The sequence below is a fragment of the Diadema setosum genome, chromosome 14, assembly GCF_964275005.1.
Source record: "Diadema setosum chromosome 14, eeDiaSeto1, whole genome shotgun sequence".
Lineage (NCBI taxonomy): Eukaryota > Metazoa > Echinodermata > Echinoidea > Diadematoida > Diadematidae > Diadema > Diadema setosum.
The window spans coordinates 25,425,026-25,446,215 of record NC_092698.1 but is presented as its reverse complement, the minus strand read 5'-3'; the positions used below and the strand labels follow the sequence as shown (position 1 = coordinate 25,446,215).

The 21,190-nt window shown below is 37.0% G+C and overlaps 1 protein-coding gene across 1 annotated transcript in view; it reads right to left on the bottom strand.

Moving 5' to 3' along the window:
- LOC140238243 (leucine-rich repeat-containing protein 71-like) overlaps positions 1-21,190 on the bottom strand; it is a 118,054-nt gene that overhangs the window by 32,215 nt on the left and 64,649 nt on the right. The window contains exons 10-11 of the mRNA XM_072318179.1: positions 13,952-14,008; positions 9,420-9,486 (exon numbers count right to left, since the gene is read on the bottom strand). Coding sequence (XP_072174280.1) covers positions 9,420-9,486; positions 13,952-14,008 — 124 coding nt within the window. The remainder of the gene's footprint in view (positions 1-9,419; positions 9,487-13,951; positions 14,009-21,190) is intronic.

Genomic DNA, 21,190 nt, shown 5'->3' with positions numbered 1-21,190 from the left:
ATCATTGCACCTTGATTCTTCTTCTAAGTTTGAAGACGATTCAAAGTCGGGACTTTGCTTCACCTGTTGCAAGTCACAGAAAGTGGCTTGCAACAGTGAACAGGTAAAGAAGTGAGTGACATTTTTGGAAACTGAACTTCAAAGAAATTTCTGGAATAACAGTTCATCAAAATTTCAGCAGGGAATTTAGTGGCTGACATAGTCATCAGTTTGACAGTTCATACACAGTGATATGGACAAGTGTTAGTAGCGAAAGGTGTGGCTACAAATTTTCTAAAACGTTCATTGCTAAAACACTACTCCTTTGAACACCAGTGGTGAAGCGAAAGGGCATTATTGTGAACTCCATGGAATTTGTGCTGCATTAAATCCTTACTGCTTCTAATATGATTGTCTTTTACTTCTGATAGGGTGTGCACAGGACAGCATTGTTCATTCTCCAGTATTAGATGGGGCAAAAAATTCATAGTCACATGCACTGATGAAAGAAAAGAATAGAGAAAAAAAAAGAAGAAAATATGTACTAAAATTGAAGGGAGAAGCTGCTCACGCATGCCAAAATGCGCTTATACAACTAGAGACGAGAAGAAGACAAAAACATTGCGCAGTGGAGCAGAAATAAGGAGTGTTTGCTCTAAGAATTATGGAGGCAAGATGCCGTCATTGGATAAAAGAAAAATGGATGTGAACCACAGGAAAGACAGCGAGAGAAAGATGGAAAGAGAGAGAGGGGACATTGTGACTTTTAATCTGTTCTCCCAGAAGGCGTGCCAAGCAAAAAATACATCTCTGAAACATTGCCCGGTGCCTCTCTGGAAATATTGCCTTGTTTTCACACAGATATATATATATATATATATGCCACAGAAGTGAGGTTGGTGTGGTGAAACGCAGACAGCATCCCAGGGGGAGAGGAAAATATCAAGGGAGAGAATTAACTCCTGGCTCGAAGGAGGTGGAGCCACCTTTGCTTGGATCTTATTTCTGTGTCCTTCCTTTATAGATGTAACATTAGGACAGGAAAAGAAGGTAACAAGAAACTAAATTAGTAAATTCTACTGACCCAAGAAAAGTAAGAGAGAGAGAGAGAGAAGAATTCTCTCAAGAGACTATTTGATAGTCGCATACCTATCATAACTGCTGTAGCACGGCCACCACCTTTGGGGAATGATAATAAATGCAGACATTTATGGCGTTTATGAAAAAACGAACTTTTGAAAATGCGAGAGGGTCAAGGTGAAATACGAATACATTCATGCCAGCACATGATCATGATATGCAAACACACAGCTAAAAAAGATCTCGATACAATGAGCTAAATGAATGCGTGTTCTACTTTGAGCAAGCATACAGTGTATTTTGAGCAGAAGTACAGCATGTCAGAGCTTGTAAAAGAGAGTTGGAACAGCTCAAGCAAATCCAGCACTATATGTTCCTTTGCCTTTGAAAACCTAAGAGGCATTTCATGAAGCATTTTGTCAGATATTTTTTCTGACAAACTGTTACAACATACTGAAATCCTTGCATCTGATCGGCTGAAAGCAAATTTGTCTGACATATTTGTCGTGCAAAATGCTTCATGAAATACCCCCAAATCGCTACATTCCTTTGTCTTAAAAACCTGATCGCTGTGCGTCATACAGGATTTCATTTGCACTTATTGCTTGATTCCACTTGACTGTCTCTAATTGCAGAGGGTTACAACGTATTACAAATGATATCATCCTAAATCAACACCTGATCATGCATTAAACAATACTGAATCAAATATAACTCTGTTACCAGGATATACTGAATATATTATATACAGATACATGTATTGTAGATACGTATACATACATTGTACATGTATCATGAGGTAATGCATTTGCATATTAGTGCAAGCAGTACGAGACATACATGTATTTCACAGACAAGCAAGGTTATTGTAAAAAAAATCAAAAGCACAGTACATGGACACAACATTGAAGTCAGCATTGTAAAAAGCCACCCTGTGGAGATAAGATGGTACAGTATTTTTACAACTACAGTCATATATTCACTACATCAAAAGGACATTCATACTGTAATAGCACAGTACCACCCCCCCCCCCCCTAAAAAAAAGAAACAATAAAACATGTTTGCCATTCATGGATTAAATGATGCGCTCTCAATCACTGGCCATACTGCAGTACTTTTTCACTAAGAATCATGCTGTATGAAAAAACAAGCAAGAACAAAAGTGATTCTCTCCCAATAAGAGTTCACACTTGGATCTAATCTGCTGAGATGGTCCACGTGGAGATGCTCATTGAAGGAGCTTGTAATACTGATGCTTGCTCCCAATCTGAGGCTACCGGTATGCAAGAGTCAGTCGGCCAATCCCTTCTACGGTAAAGCGATGCGGGATCCGCTGAAGGTGCCAACTGGGAGGTATATACTCTGAATGCAAGCTTTATTGGGATGAATATCGATGCTTTAAAAAAACATATGTCATGGATAACAAAATGGAGCTGCTAAGGCACGCTGTCGCCCGAGTGCTGTTGACAACAATCTCGGTGGAGTCAAACCACTTGTCGATGATTGAGTGAGGGCACGATTTTGATAACAGGATAATAAAGGAATTGCTACAGTTGTCACATTTATCCCAACTGATTCATTCAAGTGTAATTGCTACGTGGTTGACAAGATATCTAGACGGCCACAACAGGTTTATATTGTATAGTCGTCTTTTTTGTGTGGTACATCACACAGCTCTTATGACGTCAACAGTTTCCTATTATGTCGTTGATTTTTAATAGTTTTCTGGTAAACCTGCTGATAAAAGTGCATTTGTGTAACTGGCTTCACTGGAGGAAATTTACATTCTATATCAAAGTCTGCAATTTTCTTGGTTTGAAGCCAAGCTTAAACAGAGAGTAAAAACTTTGCACAGCTTTTTGGTTCTTTAATTGCCATCTTTGCAACTGATGCTAATTCTATAGCTCACAGGAAATGAGGTTGCATATCCTGAAAGCAAAGAAAAAGAAGAAGAAGAAGAAAAAAAAGAGAGAAATAATCACAGAGGATCCAAATCTGCCTGTGGGAAAAGTAATTTGGATGAGATATTCACCAAACTGAGGCAATGCTTTGGAAAAGGCCGAAGCTTTTTATCTTCAAACTCAATCCTTCTTTTCTTTAACCAGTATTCTTGCGTACTGATTATTTTCCTTTTTCTTCCGTTCTTGCCTGGCATACATATGCTATGAGGGAATTCTTGTGTGGGAGACTGAAAAAGGAAATTTTGTGTATTTTTGTGGAGTTATACGGAGTATTTTTGTGATGGTTGTTTGGTTCTTGGTTTAGTTTTATTTGTGGTAAGTTATTATTATTATTATTATTATTATTTTTTTTTTGTAATAGGCATCTGCACTCCAACTCCATGAGCTGAGTTAGAACACATATGTGGCCCGTCTGAATCAAGCAGCACTAACCTTATGATCAAAAACTCACACAGCTCCAAAATACTGACAAGTCGTGTGATACCAGTATTGTGAGTGAAATTGAAGCAGTGGTAGGCGAGTGAATATGTGTACATGATGGTGAGTGCCATGTATCTGTTGTATATATGGTGCGGTCGTGGCAGTAGCTTTATCGCAAATGTGAATAGCATCTTATGCTGCTTTTTGTCGGTGAATGAAACTCTTGTATGTCTGATCACATCGATCTAATGAATTTGTTGAAAATCTCATAGATGCACAGACCTGAACTGTACTTACTGTGAGTGAGGGTTAGAAATAGCTTTTGCAGGTTATAAAAATCGCAGTGTGCTGGACGTAATGCTCATCCTTTGTTGAATGGTAACGGTGTGAATTAAAATGGTGGGTTTATCCTTCATGAGGTGATAAGGTGTGAAGGAACCACATTCTGACGAAACAAATTGATAGAGTAAGTAGAGAAAATGAATATAATGGCAAAACGTGCAGTAGTTGAGACAGGCAAAAAAATAAAGAACAAAAATGAAAGAACAAACAAAACAAAAGTGCACAACTATAAGATGCTGGATTGCTGTGGAAGTGCTGGAAGCCAATTTACTGTCAATACTAGACAGCTAGGAAATGAGCAAAGCATATAAAGGTATAGCTATATCCTACCAGTTAATGACATTTTAAAGCCAGCTACACAGGAGAAAGGAAGGAAGCAAAACAAAATGACAAACAAATGATTAAGACCTTGCACTTGACTTCATGCAGGGAGAAATCTGGAAAAGAAAGGTGTACATGCATATAGTTACAAGATTAGTGCTAAGATTCTTGGATGGGAATTTGCTTGACCAAAGAGATGTTTTGGTTTTTTTTCCATTCATTTGCAAGCATTAGTGCATATGAAAGCACTTTAATACAACCGTATATGATAAGCCTTGCTGAAACATTTATTAACTGTTACAGCACCAAAAATCTTAAAGAAAATGGTAAGTATTTAAAAACACATTACACAAAATGAAAGAAATGTGCCTCATCTAATCTTCCTGTAGCCACGAAGCATAACGACGACTTAAGATTTTCTTTCAGTGGGTGACATATCAAAAAGCATAATGGACAAATATAATGCATTGCGAAGAGGCAACAAATCTAGAGGAATGCTCCTTTTTCATGTGACGGCGTGAAACAGAATGGTGCAGTAACCTCCCTCTCTTTCTGTCAATGCTTTCTAAACAACAATTCTAAAATCTTTGAAATTGGGAAGCTAATTAATGTGCGAATTGGAATTTGTTATCAGCTACAGTAGTATACAATTCAATTAGCACATGTACAAGTCTGTTCAGTAGCATCCACACAAAATTAACAGGAAGCTTGACCTGATGTAGTTTTTCAAAGAAATAATTTATATTATGTAAAGTTGTCTGGTGCTTAACTTAGTCATTACAGTGGGGCAATCTGGTTGCAAGCATTTTCAATGGAAGTTTGAGACAGTATAGGTCTGAGGAAATGAAACCCGAATAAACATGTAGATTGAGTGAGGGCAGCAACATTTTAATAGCACACATCAGTGAAGTTGTATGGAAGTAAATGATCAATTGAAAAGTTGTGAATTTTTATTAAAGTACCTTGTACTATAGTTCACGATGTCACATACTGTATGTGCCATTGCATAGAAAAAATACAAAGAGAATTCCTCTTTTTTTTTTGGGGGGGGGGGTGGGGACGTACCCATTCCCTCAATTTCTTCATGACATATGTTATGGGTAATATTATTCCCCCTGCTTTCTGAGAAAGGTAAGCAAGTGCTCTTTCATTATGCTACAAAAGTGAACATTTGTAAAACTTCTTTATATTTTCTTTACAGTCTGTATTCAGCCAAACATGAAGTGTTGTGGTCTTCTCATTCAGCGATAGTTGCACCACATTGAAAGAAATCATAACTTTTGAACGAACTGACTGATTTTCCTCAAAATCCGTTGAGTTCTAGTAATATTGCTGCATTCCCTCAATCTCTTTAAAGAACTACTCTGATAACATGATGTGAACGTTAGAATGGCACTTTAAGAGTTTGCTATAAAGATAGACAGAGCTTTTTTAACAATTTCTCCACCCTGATTTTTTTTTTCAGACATACGTTCAAAGTGCAGTATAGCTAAAAAGAGACTAAAAGAAATAAATGAAAAGGCATGGCAGAAGTGAAAACAGAAAAGTGTGTTGCATTTCTTGCAGCTGTGATAAGATATTCATACTCCTCTCTGTATTCAGTAATTATGTTAGAAAGGAAAAAGAATGTCACCCTGGCTAGGTGAGTATTCTGTATACCACAATAATGTCTTGTGAAAAAATGTTTTTCGAATAAGTTTCAGTAGCTTATGAAATTATGATACCTTATACTGAATAAAAGGTTTTTTATGATAATATATTATATCAATAATGATATTATATTAAGGTCTACCAATACCCTGAGTATTACTGTCTGCTATATTTGTAGAATAACTATATCTGTACTTGAGACATGCCCTTGTCATTCAGATTTTTGTTCATTGGTTTTTAAATGTAAATTTTAAAGAGTGCTAGTTGATCATTTTATTCTTTCAATCAAACGATCACGCTATCAATATTTTTTTTTCCAAACACGTCTTGAACAATAGTGATACATGCAATGCATACATGTACGTGCAATCAGTTAACCGACTGACATGGAATCTCGATGTTATTTATAAAACGTACACGTACAATGTATAACTAAAACATGCATACATCAGTACCGGTGCTTTGATATGCAGCAGAACTTAAACATGTAGTAAGAGCACAAGTGCCAAATTATTATAGAGATATGATCTGATTTAAAATATCAATATCTTTGTATACTTTCAGGGGCTATTACAGGTGAAATACAAGTATTTTTTTTTTTTGGTGTGTATTCTGGCGGCACACATATTTGATTTCCAGGGTATTGGTACACTTTAAAAACAATGTTTAAGAGGGCCTACTCTTGTCTTGCATCAGAATGTCTCTGACAGGCGAATTCTACCATGTTACATTTTTTTACACCTGTAACTCACAGATCGCTCAAAGAATCTGTGAAATGCACATATGTATACGACAAGAATATGATGGGGTCAATATTACCAAGAATTGCAATGTCAAGAAAAACAGTGATAAAGTAAGAAAAGGATCTTTTTCTTACATTACTAAACACCATACTCTAAGCATACATTGCACTCATAGGCTAACCAAACAGACAAACAATATCTGGTACCTTGTCGTAGCATGGACACATTACATTGCTTGGTCAACTGCTAACTCAACTTACATTATTGTGAATATTACAGTACAGTTAAACAAGTTCTTCATCTAGAATGTATGAATTACTTTGATGAAAACAAGGACTAGATCAAACAAATCAATTCTTATATTTGGAATGACATATCAATACTACATGTATATACAAATTCAAACAAACTTCACACTATACATTCAATTAAAAAGACATCACTACAGGTTCATAGACATATTATCCACACACATTTCCCTTCCCACATGAAATTTGACAGATAATGGATGATGTAAATTAATATTATACAAGATGGGACATCAATGTACGAATGTTCCTCATAACAACCAAAAAATACAATTACTTCACTAAATATACAAGAAAAAGTAATATCAGCAAATACAGACACTCTACACAATACACTTTGGATTTAGATTTAAAACATTTATGCCAAACAAGTAAGATCATCTTTGATAACAAATTCACCTGCTTGGCAAAAGTAGAAATGGGTCTATCTCAAAAAAAAAAAAAAAAAAAAAAAAAAAAAAAAAAGATGGTATTTACAAGCCAGACATATCAAAATGTCAAAGACATTTAAGGTATTAAACATGGTTGCACAAAGGATTCTCTTGATCCAAAGGTAAATTGGAAGCAATTGAGATTTATACATTATGTACACACCTAGAAGCTCTTACCAATGACAAGTGTGTAGAATGTAAAATGTACAATAATTCTGTCTGGGAAAACTTGACATGACAAGCATGCTATGCATCCAAATGTTGCTTTATGAATATTCAAATCAGAAGTTATAAAGAGCATATCACACACATTCTTTAAGGTCATGCTGGCAGCATGCAAAGAACACATCACAATCGTTGTATGGTGATTTTTTTTTTTTTAACTTCTGAAGCAGGTCATGTGACACGGTTTGGCCAATCACCTGACTAGATCAGGTAAAATGCATAATTTTGCTGGCAGAAATTCATAAGCTTTCTCTGCAAGGGAAACAAAAAACACATCATTTTGCCCAATTCACAGTATTTGTTAGGCAAAATTGTGCAAGATGAGCTGCTAAAACAAAGGAAAAGAAATGGCAGTAAAATGTTAAATGACATAATCCTCAAAACAAATTACAGCGAGCAACATACTGTCTACACAACTCATGCAAAACTTTAAAAAAAACAACAACAATGCATTATGTTGAAAAGTAAACCAACAAAAACAATACATTGTTGAATACAGATACATGTATACTGTATTCAACAATGTGCCTTTTTTTTTTTCTCCCAGCTCTTCTATCCCTCTTCGGTTCACAGTCCTTTTCAGGACTACACACACTCCAGAAAGAATACTCTCGCTCAATTTCTTGCTTCTTATCCTAACTTCTCATTCCTCCTGTTATTCTACCAGTCCTTTTAAGGGCTCACACATGGTGAACGACATACTGTGCTCCAAAAAGGAAGACAAGAGAAGCCAAACCTAGGTCAAACCTGCTTGCAATGGCCACCTCCGTCAAATGACAAGGGTGACAAATTGCTACATGCATTTTGAGAAGGATACTACAGCACCACAAATAATAATTACAGGTGACTGCTGTAACTTTTGTGGCCTATTAAAACAAACCTGCACCCAATCTGTAGAGAGCTTCCACACAATTGTATTTCTTTCAATTCTCTCCCCCCCCCCCCCCTTCCCCCATGTAACCAGAGATGTAGTGGAATGCTACTCTGAGTTGAATTTAAGATTTTGGCATCTCCAAAAGCTGCACGAGATTCAACGTTTCCCACAGTCGCTACGGATGCGACAGCCATGCACGAGTTCATTGCGTGCGTGGGAACCAGAGAGGAGCTCATGCAAATGGAAAACTTTCTGCAAATCCTACTGCAGATTTCTCTGAGCTGTTAGCATGATTGCAAATGTCTTGATGTGTATCACCACTTGTGACTCAAATGATTGCTATAATTTTTATTGTTTACACAACTGTGCATTTCCAAACAGTGGCTGCTACACCTATTTAAAGAATCCAAAATGGCTATCACCAACTGACCCCTTTTTTTTTCATCTGAAGTGAATATAGCAAAGCTCTCACTGCCATTTTGTTTTCCCAGAATAATTCCTGATTGAACGGACAGAATAACTAAATAGCCACATAACAAACAACAAAACTGAGACATGTTGTATTGTAGAAGGCACTTTGAAGAACCACAAGACTAATTTCAGCATCCCCCTTGCTCTAAAGCATGATCTCGTCTCAAGAATCTTTGACCGAGAACCAAAGTGACATTCTACGGAGGAGATTAGGTTTCCCCCTTTTCTCTCCACGTTCACCGCCTTATGCATTATCCGAAAGCCATTAATATGTGCTTTAATATATTATCACATGCCTGGGAGCTGTCCCCGTGAAATAGAAATGAGCCCCAGCTCAACCCTCCGTAAGCTTTCAGATTTGGTGGAGCAAGTCCATCAGATAATATCACTTCTTAATGTGGGCATTTGTCGGAAGCTTCTCCCTCATAAAGTCCGTCAAAGTAGCGTTGTTCTCATTGGTTATAGTTCCCATGGGCGGACAGACGATAAGGGGACTCCCACATTAAGCAGGAATGCCCGAGTGCGATGCAAATAAAAGCTTTTAAAACTTTCCTCACTTTACGATTAAACCTCTGCAGCAATACAAAGTTTTTAAACAAAAGTTGTATATTACCTTTCTTCCATTTGTCATCCTTCTTCGTTCCTCCTTTCTGTGTCTCGTCCTTCTCTTTCTTGCTATCCTATTTATTGAAAGGGAAAGAAAGGAAGTAAACAAATAAAAGTATACCACTTTTAACCTTATAATGCTCTATTCAATGATGAGCAATGACTAGCAATTACACTTTGCATCACGAGTTTTGCCATCACTCGGTGCACTTTACAAGCTCGGAAATTGCAACACCCACTTTCATTCAATTGCCAATCGGATGCCTTTCACTGAATAATGGCTGCTTCCGTAATGCCAGCTTGCAGATACTAGGATTACGCACGTGATATTTCATCTTTCACGATGCTGTTTGATTGTCAGATCAGCATGGGAAAGCCAGGTCTTTTTATATTTTTCATTTGATTTTCTTGCAGAATTTCATAAAATTGATGAAAATAGCAGGAAAACCACCATAAAAGAAAAACTTGTATGAAAGTTCTGTTTGCTTGTTTTGTTTTTGTTTTGTTTTTTCTGAATGAAAGAAAGCTTTTCTGGGAAATATCGCCACCAGACAAGGGCAGATGGCGGGCAGTGACCGTCGTCTGATGAAGATATGAACTCTCTCTCTCTCTCTCTCTATCCAGCCGTTTATGGTATTCCTTTCATATGGCTATATTCTCAAGTGGACACTGAATACTTGCAATATCTTTACCACTCCAAGCAATGGACAACCATCACCAACAAAAAGCAGTTTAGAACAGCCAGGAAACGGTCCTAACATCTCAACGCAAACACACGTTTGAAACGTTTAAAGAATGATCAAATTTCTCTAAGTTCTTGGTCAAAAAATGAATTAATATATTATTGACATCTCCTTCTCTCTCTCTGTCTCTGTCTGTCTGTCTGTCTCTCTCTCTCTCTCTCTCTCTCTCTGTCTTTTTCTCTTCCCATTTCAAGTCAACTCTCTCACCACCACACTGCTGGGCAGCATATAACTTTTAACAATTTCAGAAACAGTGGTCATGCTTTCGGGACAAACAAAAATACAGGGAGACACCACCAAGGTCTAAATCAGGAAAGTGCAGGCTTATACTCAAAATGAACCAGAATTCGCAAAGTAGGATGAGTACATGTGTAAAAGGTGTAAAGTGATATTAGGCCAAAATTGCTTGCTCCCACACATATTATATTTTGTCCTTTTACTAATTCATGATCATCATTTATGATTTATAGATTTTTCCATTACAGACGCACATTGTTTCGTACAGTTGCATGAAGCTCGATTATACAATAAACGTGGATTTAATGATTGAGGTGGGCATTTGGAAATTACCAACATTCATGCCAGTTTGCTTGCTATCAAATCACAGATGCAGAATTATGAAATGCCTTCTGAATTATGATCCCAAGTGTGCTATAACCTGGAGCATAATCAGAACGCGTTTTGAGTGGATTAGTGAATGATTAATTCCAATTAGCCAAAATGAAATCACATGATGGAGACCGCATGAACAGAGTATAGGGCATCCGCCATGGGTTACAACTGGTAATTGCATTCGTACACACCATTTGCAACATTTAAAGCTGTTTGCAATGAGGATTAAGTTAGTTCTCTAGGTTCACCATGTATGTCATGTTAAAAGTCTCATTTGTTAATGACTAATACATAACATTGGTTTATGTTGGCATGTTTGAGGCATAATAACGTGTGTCTCCGTCAGTCTCCACTGCACTTGCCTCTTTCATCTACTATAAATTAAAAAAAGCAAACAACAATCAATTCTTTATCACACCAGGGCTGGCTGAGTGTGTAATATTGACCATCTTTCATTCATGTTGCAAATCACTTCAAAGCACCATATAGATGAAATGGTGGAAAGAAAAAAAAACACGTAATATTTATACTTTAAAAAACAGTATTAAATGCCTGTAAAACGAATAGTGATCGCAACTACATGGCTGGACATGTATTGTGTGAACCAACATTAATTTGCAACTTTTCATGATTAGAAAGGAACAACTCACAATAAGTCAGAAAATAAAAAACTTTTCCTATTTTTTCTGACAAGAAATTTAAGCTTTGAACAAGATTATATATTTGAATACAAAAAAGTAGATCGATAAATAGCATGAGCAACATTAGACCAAAAATACAATAGCACTGCTTGCTTCTTTGCTAGTGATCATAGCATCCCAGGAGCAACCTGCAATAGGTGGTGTTGTGATGCGTCTCCAGTTTTAATGAGTCTTGCATTGGAGTGCTCTACTTTTAGTTTTCATGAATTGTCACGAACTGCATATCCACTTTTCTTCTCTTCATGGCTGATTTCAAAGTGATTTTGGACAAACCTTTCTGACATGGCCTTCAAGACAATTACAGTTCATTATCCCGGAGGTGTGTTTTTTTTTTTTCCAAATGTATGTTAATCCAAAAATAAAATATGGTTTGTTATTCTGAATCTTAATTATCACAAAGGTTTGTTAATCAAAAAAAAAAAAATGAAATTAAGATCCATCACTATGAAGGTTCATTTATCAATATCTTAACAGTTCATTATTCAAAAGGTATGTTAATCTAAAAATGAATAAAGGTTGGTTATTCTGAACGCTTGTCATTCAAAAGACAAAATGAAGTTCATAATTCAAAAGTACCTCTTTTTTATTTTCAGATTAACAAATGAAATCTTATTCCATTTTAGGATTAACAAAACTGAGGAATAAAGAATCTTATTTCATTTTTGGATTTATAAACCTTAAAAATAGCAAACCTTATTTCATTTTCTGACAGATGAAACTTTGAAATAAAGAACATAATCCTTCAAAATAACTATTAAAAGTTAACAAACAACAAAAAGAAAATTATCCAGTACTTCAAAAGCTGAGGGAGTATATTTGGGGGGGGGGGGAGGAGCTACTACTATCAGTAGCTTGTGTGAAATGATGACTTTCTCTTTAATACAAATTTTCGCAATCTACAATACAAGGTAATACATAATATTTTTTAACCACTTGCCCAGCTGGGCAAGTAGGTTTTCAAATTGCTGCAGAACATTTGCCCAAAATGAATTTCACTTGCCCAAAAAGTCAAAAAGATATAAAAAATAAAAATGATATAGAAATAAATCACTTGTAAGTCAAGGGCTTGATAAAACACAGTCATCTGGATATAAACAGCAGATGTTGGTTCGCACACGGATAAACACATTGAGTTATAAACAAACTTGGTTCACTGAAGTATGTGTACTGGTGTTGCATTGCACTGAAACTTCTTCACGTAAGTGTTGGAGAGTTGCTGAAATGACATTAAAGTGCATTGCGCACGGAACAGTCATAAACTTTGGGCTCCTGTATGGTTCACTTCTCGAGTTTGTAGGGGGGAAAACTGAAAAAAAAATGGCTTCAAAACTGGCTAGCATTTTTTCTCATTGTTCCAAAACACTTGCCTGACTTTGATTTTTACTTGCCCCCCAGGCAATTGGGCAAGTGCTTATGTAGCACCCTGCAATGTATGCAATTCTTTCAAAACGAATATTTTTTGAAGTATTCAATATACATCACACATCACCACCTGCCCTTCAACATACAATGTATCACATACAGTAATTGCACACTCAACCATGTTAACTGCTATTGGGGTTTTCCATCTTTTTTTTTTTGTTTTGTTTTTTGTTTTGGGGGGTTGGCTATGTTGCAATGTGAAATGATTAACAAGGTTAATCAACATCAGACAAAGAGCAAATTACTTTTTGATGTTATCAAAGTAGTAAAATGCTTTCTTTGGCAGGAAGATGACCAAGCTGCTGATTGTAAAGCAAGAAATAAGTTAGCGGTATTGCTTTATAGCGAAGCATTTGGTCACATGGCAAGCAATGCAATGAATGCAGTACATCGAAAAACAATAAGAACTGCAAGAAGTAGCTTGTATCTCCTTGTTGGCGAGCAGAGGCAGAAAGATGATTTATGTCTGACGCTGAAAGGCCATTGGCAAAAACGCGAAGCGCCTGAATGAGCTTGGGAATCCTCGAAAGTGAGTCAACTACAGGCAGGGGACCTCATGTACTGATCCAAAGGGTTCAAATCGAGATCCAATTTTTTTTTCCTTTGAGGAGGTAATAGTTGCTTTATACTGAAACAAACACCAGACAAATGCAGCAAAATGTACAAGGAGAAAACTAAAAACAAAACAAAACAAAACAAAAACAAAAAAAGGGCAGACAAAAAGACAATAACAAGCACTAAACAGGAAATTGAAAGCAGGTGCTAACAAATGATTTAAATGAACAGAGAGATTGATGGATTATAAACAATGCTTTAAACATTAGAATGAATAAATAATGTAAACATAATTATGCATCAGTCACAAGCACATTTTACAATAAATCATAAAGTTAAGCATCATTAGCACGTTCCCAACGACCAGTTAGATCATGTAATATGATAGCTAGAATTATCAGCATTGGGCTGCAAATCAAAAGTAATTTGGTAGTAGATCTGCCAAAATCCAAAATTGCAAGTAGTGTTAAAATCTTTCTTTTGTTTTCCACTGATGAAGCAGTTACCATGGTAACAGACTTGCTGCCCTTGCTCCTCTCCTCTTCCTTGTCTTTCTTGCCATCCTGGAAAAGGGTCAAAGGTCAATTCTTATATCTTTTCTCAAGCAGTAATAAACAAACAGGTATGAAATTTCCCACAGTATAATAACAGGTATTACATATACCTGTACACAAGCTTGTTATTCTGGAAGAGAATCACTCCAGGGACATTTGATTCCGGGAGGTGATAAATGTGAATGAATCTTTAAAGAGAAAGTTTGATGACTCACAACTACATAACACAAAGCTATCCTATCTAGAACGACTATGAAGGTTCCAGGCTTACATACCGTACTGCAGCCACACCACACTTTTACACAGGAAAGTAAAATCACACATTTTCTACTACAGTTACTACTCTCTCTCTCTCTAAAAAAACAAAAAAAAAAAAACAAAAAAAAAAATGCAACAATTGCAAAAGCTGAACACACAATAAAGTATGGATAAGAGTGATATATATATATATATATATCATGCATACTGCTATAAAGCTGAAACAATGCAAAGATGGAAAGCACACGACAGTCAACATTCACACATGATAATAGGGGAATTACTCCTAAATAGATGAGAATGACTTCTGAATTACCACAGGAAGAGTTATGTATAATATTTCTGCATAATGAAGTATATTGTACCTACATACGTGTATCAAACCTAAGCCTCCCTGAAGTAAGACTACTGTATACACCAAATATTTCATGGAGTTTTTATTTTCACGAATTTCGTAAGTCAGGTGCTACTTGCGAATTCAAAAACATGCAAAAATATTTACCTCTCATTCTGACATGAATGTGACAAGCATTTTTCTGTTCAATACTATACTCCACAATCAGGAATCTAACCACTCGCGAAATTGTAGGGAAGTCCCGATTAGCAAGAAAATTAGGCTCGCTAAACAAATGGTGCATTACAGTATACTCTTGTCTTAACATAAACAAGATAATTTTTTTTCCTTTTTTTTAAATCTTCTGCAGAATTGGGAGACTCTACTTCGGGGCACTAAAAGTATGAAATGCAAGAGCTGAATGCAGCATGGAGAAAAAAAAAAAACAACTCTCAATCTTTGTTTATTACTACATTATACTTAGTGGCCAAATTTCACGAAGTTAGTTTAAATTTAGTCCATGGATTGTGCAAATTTTGTTTCCGTTAATGTGAGATATAACAGATTGCATACGCCAACAGACATTCGGTAATAAACGTGGGCTCATACTCGCAGGTGACAGGTACGCCTACTTCGAGCTTGTTTTCAATAGGTCATTGACTAAATTTAGACCACGATGGATTTGGTTTGCACTATCTTGGTGAATTTGGGCCGGTATGTCTTTGTGATAGTCTTCTTCCCCAGCCTCCGGGCCTTTTGCCCTCCCATCTGTAATCGGTTGCAAATCTTTGTCTCTGCCTTCTATCCCCTCATCCTTCTCTCACCATTTATTAGGGAGTTTTCGCTAGACGACGGGAAGACCAAGAATACGCCAAAGCAATCAACTGTGACAGTCCCCGCACACTCGGACTCCCGTACCTATATCTATTAAAAGCAGGATGGAGGCGCGGCAATAAGATCGATGATTGGCTGGCTGGCTGGCTGGCTGAATCCTGCCCAGCTCGGGACCGAACGCTACAATATTGTACTTTGGCCAAGTACTGTACTCGTTTTCCCCAGGACTGGACGTTTTTCAGATTTGATCATGCGCAGAAGCAAATTTTGCACATGGCACGCTCAACTATCGACTGCGTCACTCCTCACTACTACCTCTGCAACAGAAGACGGTTGTATTTTCATCGCCGTTGGTTTGTTAGTTTAATTGTTTGTTTGTCTGCGTGCAAAATAACTCAAAAAGTTGTGAACGAATTTGAATGAAACTTGTAGGAAAACTTGATAATGACACAAGGAACAGGTGATTAAATTTTGGTACTGATCCAGGAAATTTTTAATGAATTTTAAAGGATTTTTTTTTTTATATTTTGGCAGATAAGGTCAATGAACTTGAAAGTTCAAGCTGCGCGTATTTGAGATTTGCATACGGGCACTGAAGCGCATGCTCTGCTCGGGCGAGGCGCCGCGCAGCTGGAAGCCGATTACGTAATATACAAAAAGCTTCTATATTGGGCGATTCTCAGCATGCGTGCATCGGTGTAAATGAGCTGCTTGGCAGAGGTATGCACTCTCTTTCTAGTTTCTGCATGGCTCTGCCTTTATCTCCAGTCTCAATGTCTCAATGTCTATGTTGTCTTTCTCCCTTTTTATCTCTCACAGTCACAATAGTATGCTGTCTCTCTAAAACTTTTCTTTTTTTTTTTGTTTTGTCTGTCTCTCTGTCCACCTGTGTTTCTCCTTCTCACAACTTTTCGTCTTTTTTTGTCTTCTCGTTTGAGGGATATATGTGGGACAACAGGACTCCTGGGGAGAGGGAGGCAAGCCGTAAACCTGGGGGACTGAGAGGCTTATTGGCTGCACACATCCATAAGAGGGTGCGTGGAGGCGACAGATCAATGACATTTGGCGATACCATCCGGCAAATGTCAACCGTCGGAGCATCAACCCTGCATCTTACCAAAACAAGTTAATTTTTGTTTTCTTTAAATGAAAGGAACATTTCTGAATCAGGCATGCTTTTGAAGACATGACCAATCCCAGCAAGATGTACTGTACAAGTACATTGTATACTCAAAATGAATAACAGCAAAAGGTTTCTGCTCGGCATCCACTAAATATTGGTTCACAACAGTATCAATTAAGAAAACTCCATGAAAGATGTTGTTTTAAGAAATTTTTGCCCATAGGGCTTTGTCAAGTCAATGGCAAGCTTTATTTTGAAGATGGTATAAATCAAAATAATGCGTCGTCAGTGGTAGTGCATCCATAATAAAATGTGCACATACACCATCTTGCATTGTGATGGTGTTTTCCCCTGCTTTCTTAGTGTTCTTTGTGACATCTTTTTGTGTGTGTATGCTCTCTGTATTTTCCTTGCTTTCTTGGTATATTCTTTGTGATGTCTTTATATGTTGTGTGCTTCTTGTATATGTGCATTTTATTGATGACTGATGACACATCTTTTATTTTGATTTATACCATCTCCAAATTAAAGCTTGCCATATTGATTTGACAAAGCCCTGTGGGCCACAATTTGTTGAAACAACATCTTTCACTGAGTTTGTATAAGCATCATATACATAATATCTCATAATAACAATTAAAACTAGGCTGAGGCTTGTCCTTTAATGTTCAAAGATGATGCTGTACCTTCAGTTGCACAACACCATCATGGTAGTGAGTTTATTGTGCTCTTCCCTCCTAAAATGTACTTTTGCAAAACCTACTATCTTTTTGATCTGCCCTGGTTTTGTTCAGCATAAATGCACACTGTACATCATCCCAGGCTGCCAAAAAGCTTTATCTTTTAATACTGCGCACCTACGCTTCTATCTGCCTCATTCAACTTGTCGACTTTCTCAGGTCATATCTGATGCATTGTATCTTATCTCAGTTTCCTTCTCATATTTAATACTCTCATCTGTCTATTCTAGTCTCTCATACCACTTCCCATCCCTGCCCCTCTCTCTCATATATGCTGAAGAAATCTCTTCTTTTTTTGTCCCGTTTTCAACATAATGGCACCTCCCCTTTGGACAGTCTTTTATATGGAATGACCTGGAGTCCATTACATGTATGCTCCCTAGCTTGTAGGCCTATAGCTTCTTCGCAATAATCTTAGTCTATCATCTTGCCAAATATTCCCACCTTGGCCTTGACGTACACTCCATCCAGGTATCGATGACCGCCTCGTATAGGTCTGAACTGCGAGGGGGCAGAAACTTGGCATTGGGTGTAATGGATTTTGTTACTCCTACGCGGGAGTTCCCATTGCTCAGCATGCCCGAAGCACCAGCCGGGTAACCGTATCAGCGGCAGGGAACGAAGGAGTAATGCAGGAAATCATTTTTTTTCCGAATAAAATTCTCCCGAATAAAATTCTCCCGGCTGTAACTCAAGCACCTACAGTACAATCAGCGGATGGACAGTGAATGTGAGCTCAACATTCACAAAATCAAATCTCTTGGGTTTTTTTCCACTCATCCTGTGTGTGTTTGTTTCTTGTCGGTCACCGTATATTATCATCCTTTCTTTCCTTGTGGTCGACGCTTGATTTCTGGTCAGGAATTCTCTGAGTTTGCGGCTTGCAGAATTTGGGGTGGGGGGGGGGGGAATCTGAGCCTGAATTTCCCACAAGCAGATGTGTATAGGATAATGGCCAATGATAAAATCTCCATATCATAGATAGTGTGTGACAAAAGTCAATGTACGTAGTCACTAAAGCTTATCCTTAGAATGCTTGTGGAAAGAAAACTGCCTGTCCTTGTCAGGTGGTTAGCTGCTTGTCAGATGACTACCTTTTAAAAAGATATTCTGATGGAGCAAACAAACTAAAGATTTAAATCTGATGAATAACACTCCTTTTTTGACACATTTCTTAATAGTTGTTTGCTTTATGGTAAAAATTGTGCAGCTTGTTGTGACTTTCAGCATGCTACGTTGAAATATTAGCAGACGTCACAAAGTGTCATCTTTCAAAGAGTTAATCGAAAGGTTAATCTTCCTGCAAAAAAAAAAAAAATATCTAGATTTCTTGATCACTTGGGCAATAAGCTGGTGTACCCTCCTTTAAGAAATAGTCTTGCGATTTGATACATGCTCTATGATCAGATTTCAATCGAGTATGTCTATTAAAGTGAAAAGCTGCAAAGTCATCGTTTCTCCATATTCAGAAGTTGGCACTGATGGTACGTAAAACTCTCTTCAGGATTTAACTTCAGAGTAACCTGACACCAATATTCTTGTAGCTACCTGTCACACATGAGGTATGTTGTACTAATTATTGATCAACCATCTGATATGCACTTTGGTGATATTGCTCAAATCACAAAGCCTACTTTGAACTTGACTTATGTGTTTTTCATGAGACATAACACTTAAATCTGCATAATCACGCAGCCAATTTGTTCAAAAGTTATGAATTTTTAAAGTTTTGACTTGTATTACTCTTGACATATGTCAGTAACAACTCGAGGGAATGTGTACTTTTCACAATAATATACAAAAATACAGCTTGTGGAATTTTCTTTATATTTTCTCTAGATTGTTTTCCAAAAGTGATGACACAAACTGTAGTAGATTTTCATCAAACGATGGCTGCACCAAAACTTTAAAAATTCATAACTTTACAGCGGATAGTCTTATTTTCCTAAAAGTTTACTATACTAAATGTGTTCTACTGATTTTGCTGCATTCACTCATTCCACGTATATTTGGATTTCATTCTCCTTTTAAATGCTTATTGTTACAAACTGAATATAATGCAGATTAGCATGTACTTATTTTTAAAAAAAAATGGTAGAGGTGTTTATACCTGTATCTATAATGTCCTGAACAGATGACAATTTTATTTACTGTAGAAACATTATAAGAAATGCCATGAGAACTTATCAATTTCACCCAAGACCTTTTGTAACAGGCCAAGATCTCATTCAAATCTTAATCAAGGAACAAGTTTGAATCTAACATTTACAATATACCAAGTATCTCTCTTGCATTTACGATGAAAAAAAAATAAGAACAGCAAAACACCCTCAACTGAAATTGGTGGCTGAAATTACAGCAGATTGCATGATTGCCTATCACCGAAAAAAAAAAATCCCACAAAGTTTAAAGTGGACTTTTAGTACACAGTACTTTTACATAATGTAATAAGATGTTAAAATAAGCTTTGAGCATTTTACTGTGGTACAATATAAGAAGGCATCCTCCAGTAAATGAAAAACCAACCTCTCATTATCATCATCATCATCATCACCATCATCATCATCATCATCACTCTTCTTCCATGAAAGCAATTGCCAATGGAGGAAAAAGAAAAAAGGTTGGGGGAAAGGGCAAGGATTATGACACCCTTTTGAGTCTAATGGCAAAGTTACAAAATAATTAGGAAATGCAGAGATGTTTTAATAGCAAGCAGCAAATGGGTACCGTAATACCCCATATATATATATATATTTTTTTTGATCATGTACCAGTCTACCCCAAATCTACAGTACTTAAAAAAGAGACCAAGAGACAGCAAATCAGGCTGACATCAATTGCCCATGAGTTCACTGAGAAATGGCTTACATAAACACTTAGACAAGAGCTACTGTAATCCCCATAATGCATGCTGTCATCTTGTATATCCCACAAAATGGAGGAATAATTATTCATTGCATGATGAAGGGCAAGGATGTTAAGTGCCATGACAGTCCTATAATGAGAAAGGTCTTGTCTCATGCCTTGGAACAGGTCCAGGACCTTCCATAATTGTGGAGGAAAAAAAAAAGGAACAAAAAATGACTATGTACACTTTGACATCTGGACTCTGTGCCAGAAGGCGGCGTCCCTGTGTATTCTTGCCATAGAGGGGTGACCTACTAATGGGAGTCAACCAACATAACATGTGTACGAGAGAGCAATGGGCAAACTTACTTCAATATATGAAAAGTTCCATCATTGCATGGGAGACACAGGGTGGAGTGGTTCAAAGCGTCAAGATGCCATATCATTTGCACAAACAACGAAAGCACACGGAATGTTGCCAGATCTCACAAACGATTTGAACACCGAAATGGAAAGCAACAATCCAAAAGTGGCAGTACAGAGCATCACATCTTTGAATGAAACACACTTACCCCAACTTCTTTCCCAATCAAAATCAACCCATCTAGGATGAGCTAATTTTGCTACAGCATGTTTCACACAGAAACCTGCATACAGTACACTCGAAACCAGTCTTTAACAGGTTGATTGCTCGTTCTACAAGTCTAAACTACTGAAACAATGTGGCCAGTATGTTAGCAGTGTTTTTGAAACCAAATAAATCAATGAAAATATTTCAAGTATTCAAATCAGCAACTCTGGTTTGTGTGTTGCATTTGACTGAAGTTTCAACTGTATTCTAATTACGTCATAATTGAAGTGCAGTTCTGTATACTTTTGATGAGCTCAACGAAACCAAACGTTACTATAAAACATATTGTCGCTCTTATGCCAAAAGGGCCTTAAACCTCTTCCACTGTTATACCAAAAGGCCCTTAACACTACAGATTTTGTACACTATTAGTGCCCTTTTGGCATAACAGGGGAAGTTCTCTAAGGCCCTTTTGTCATAAGGC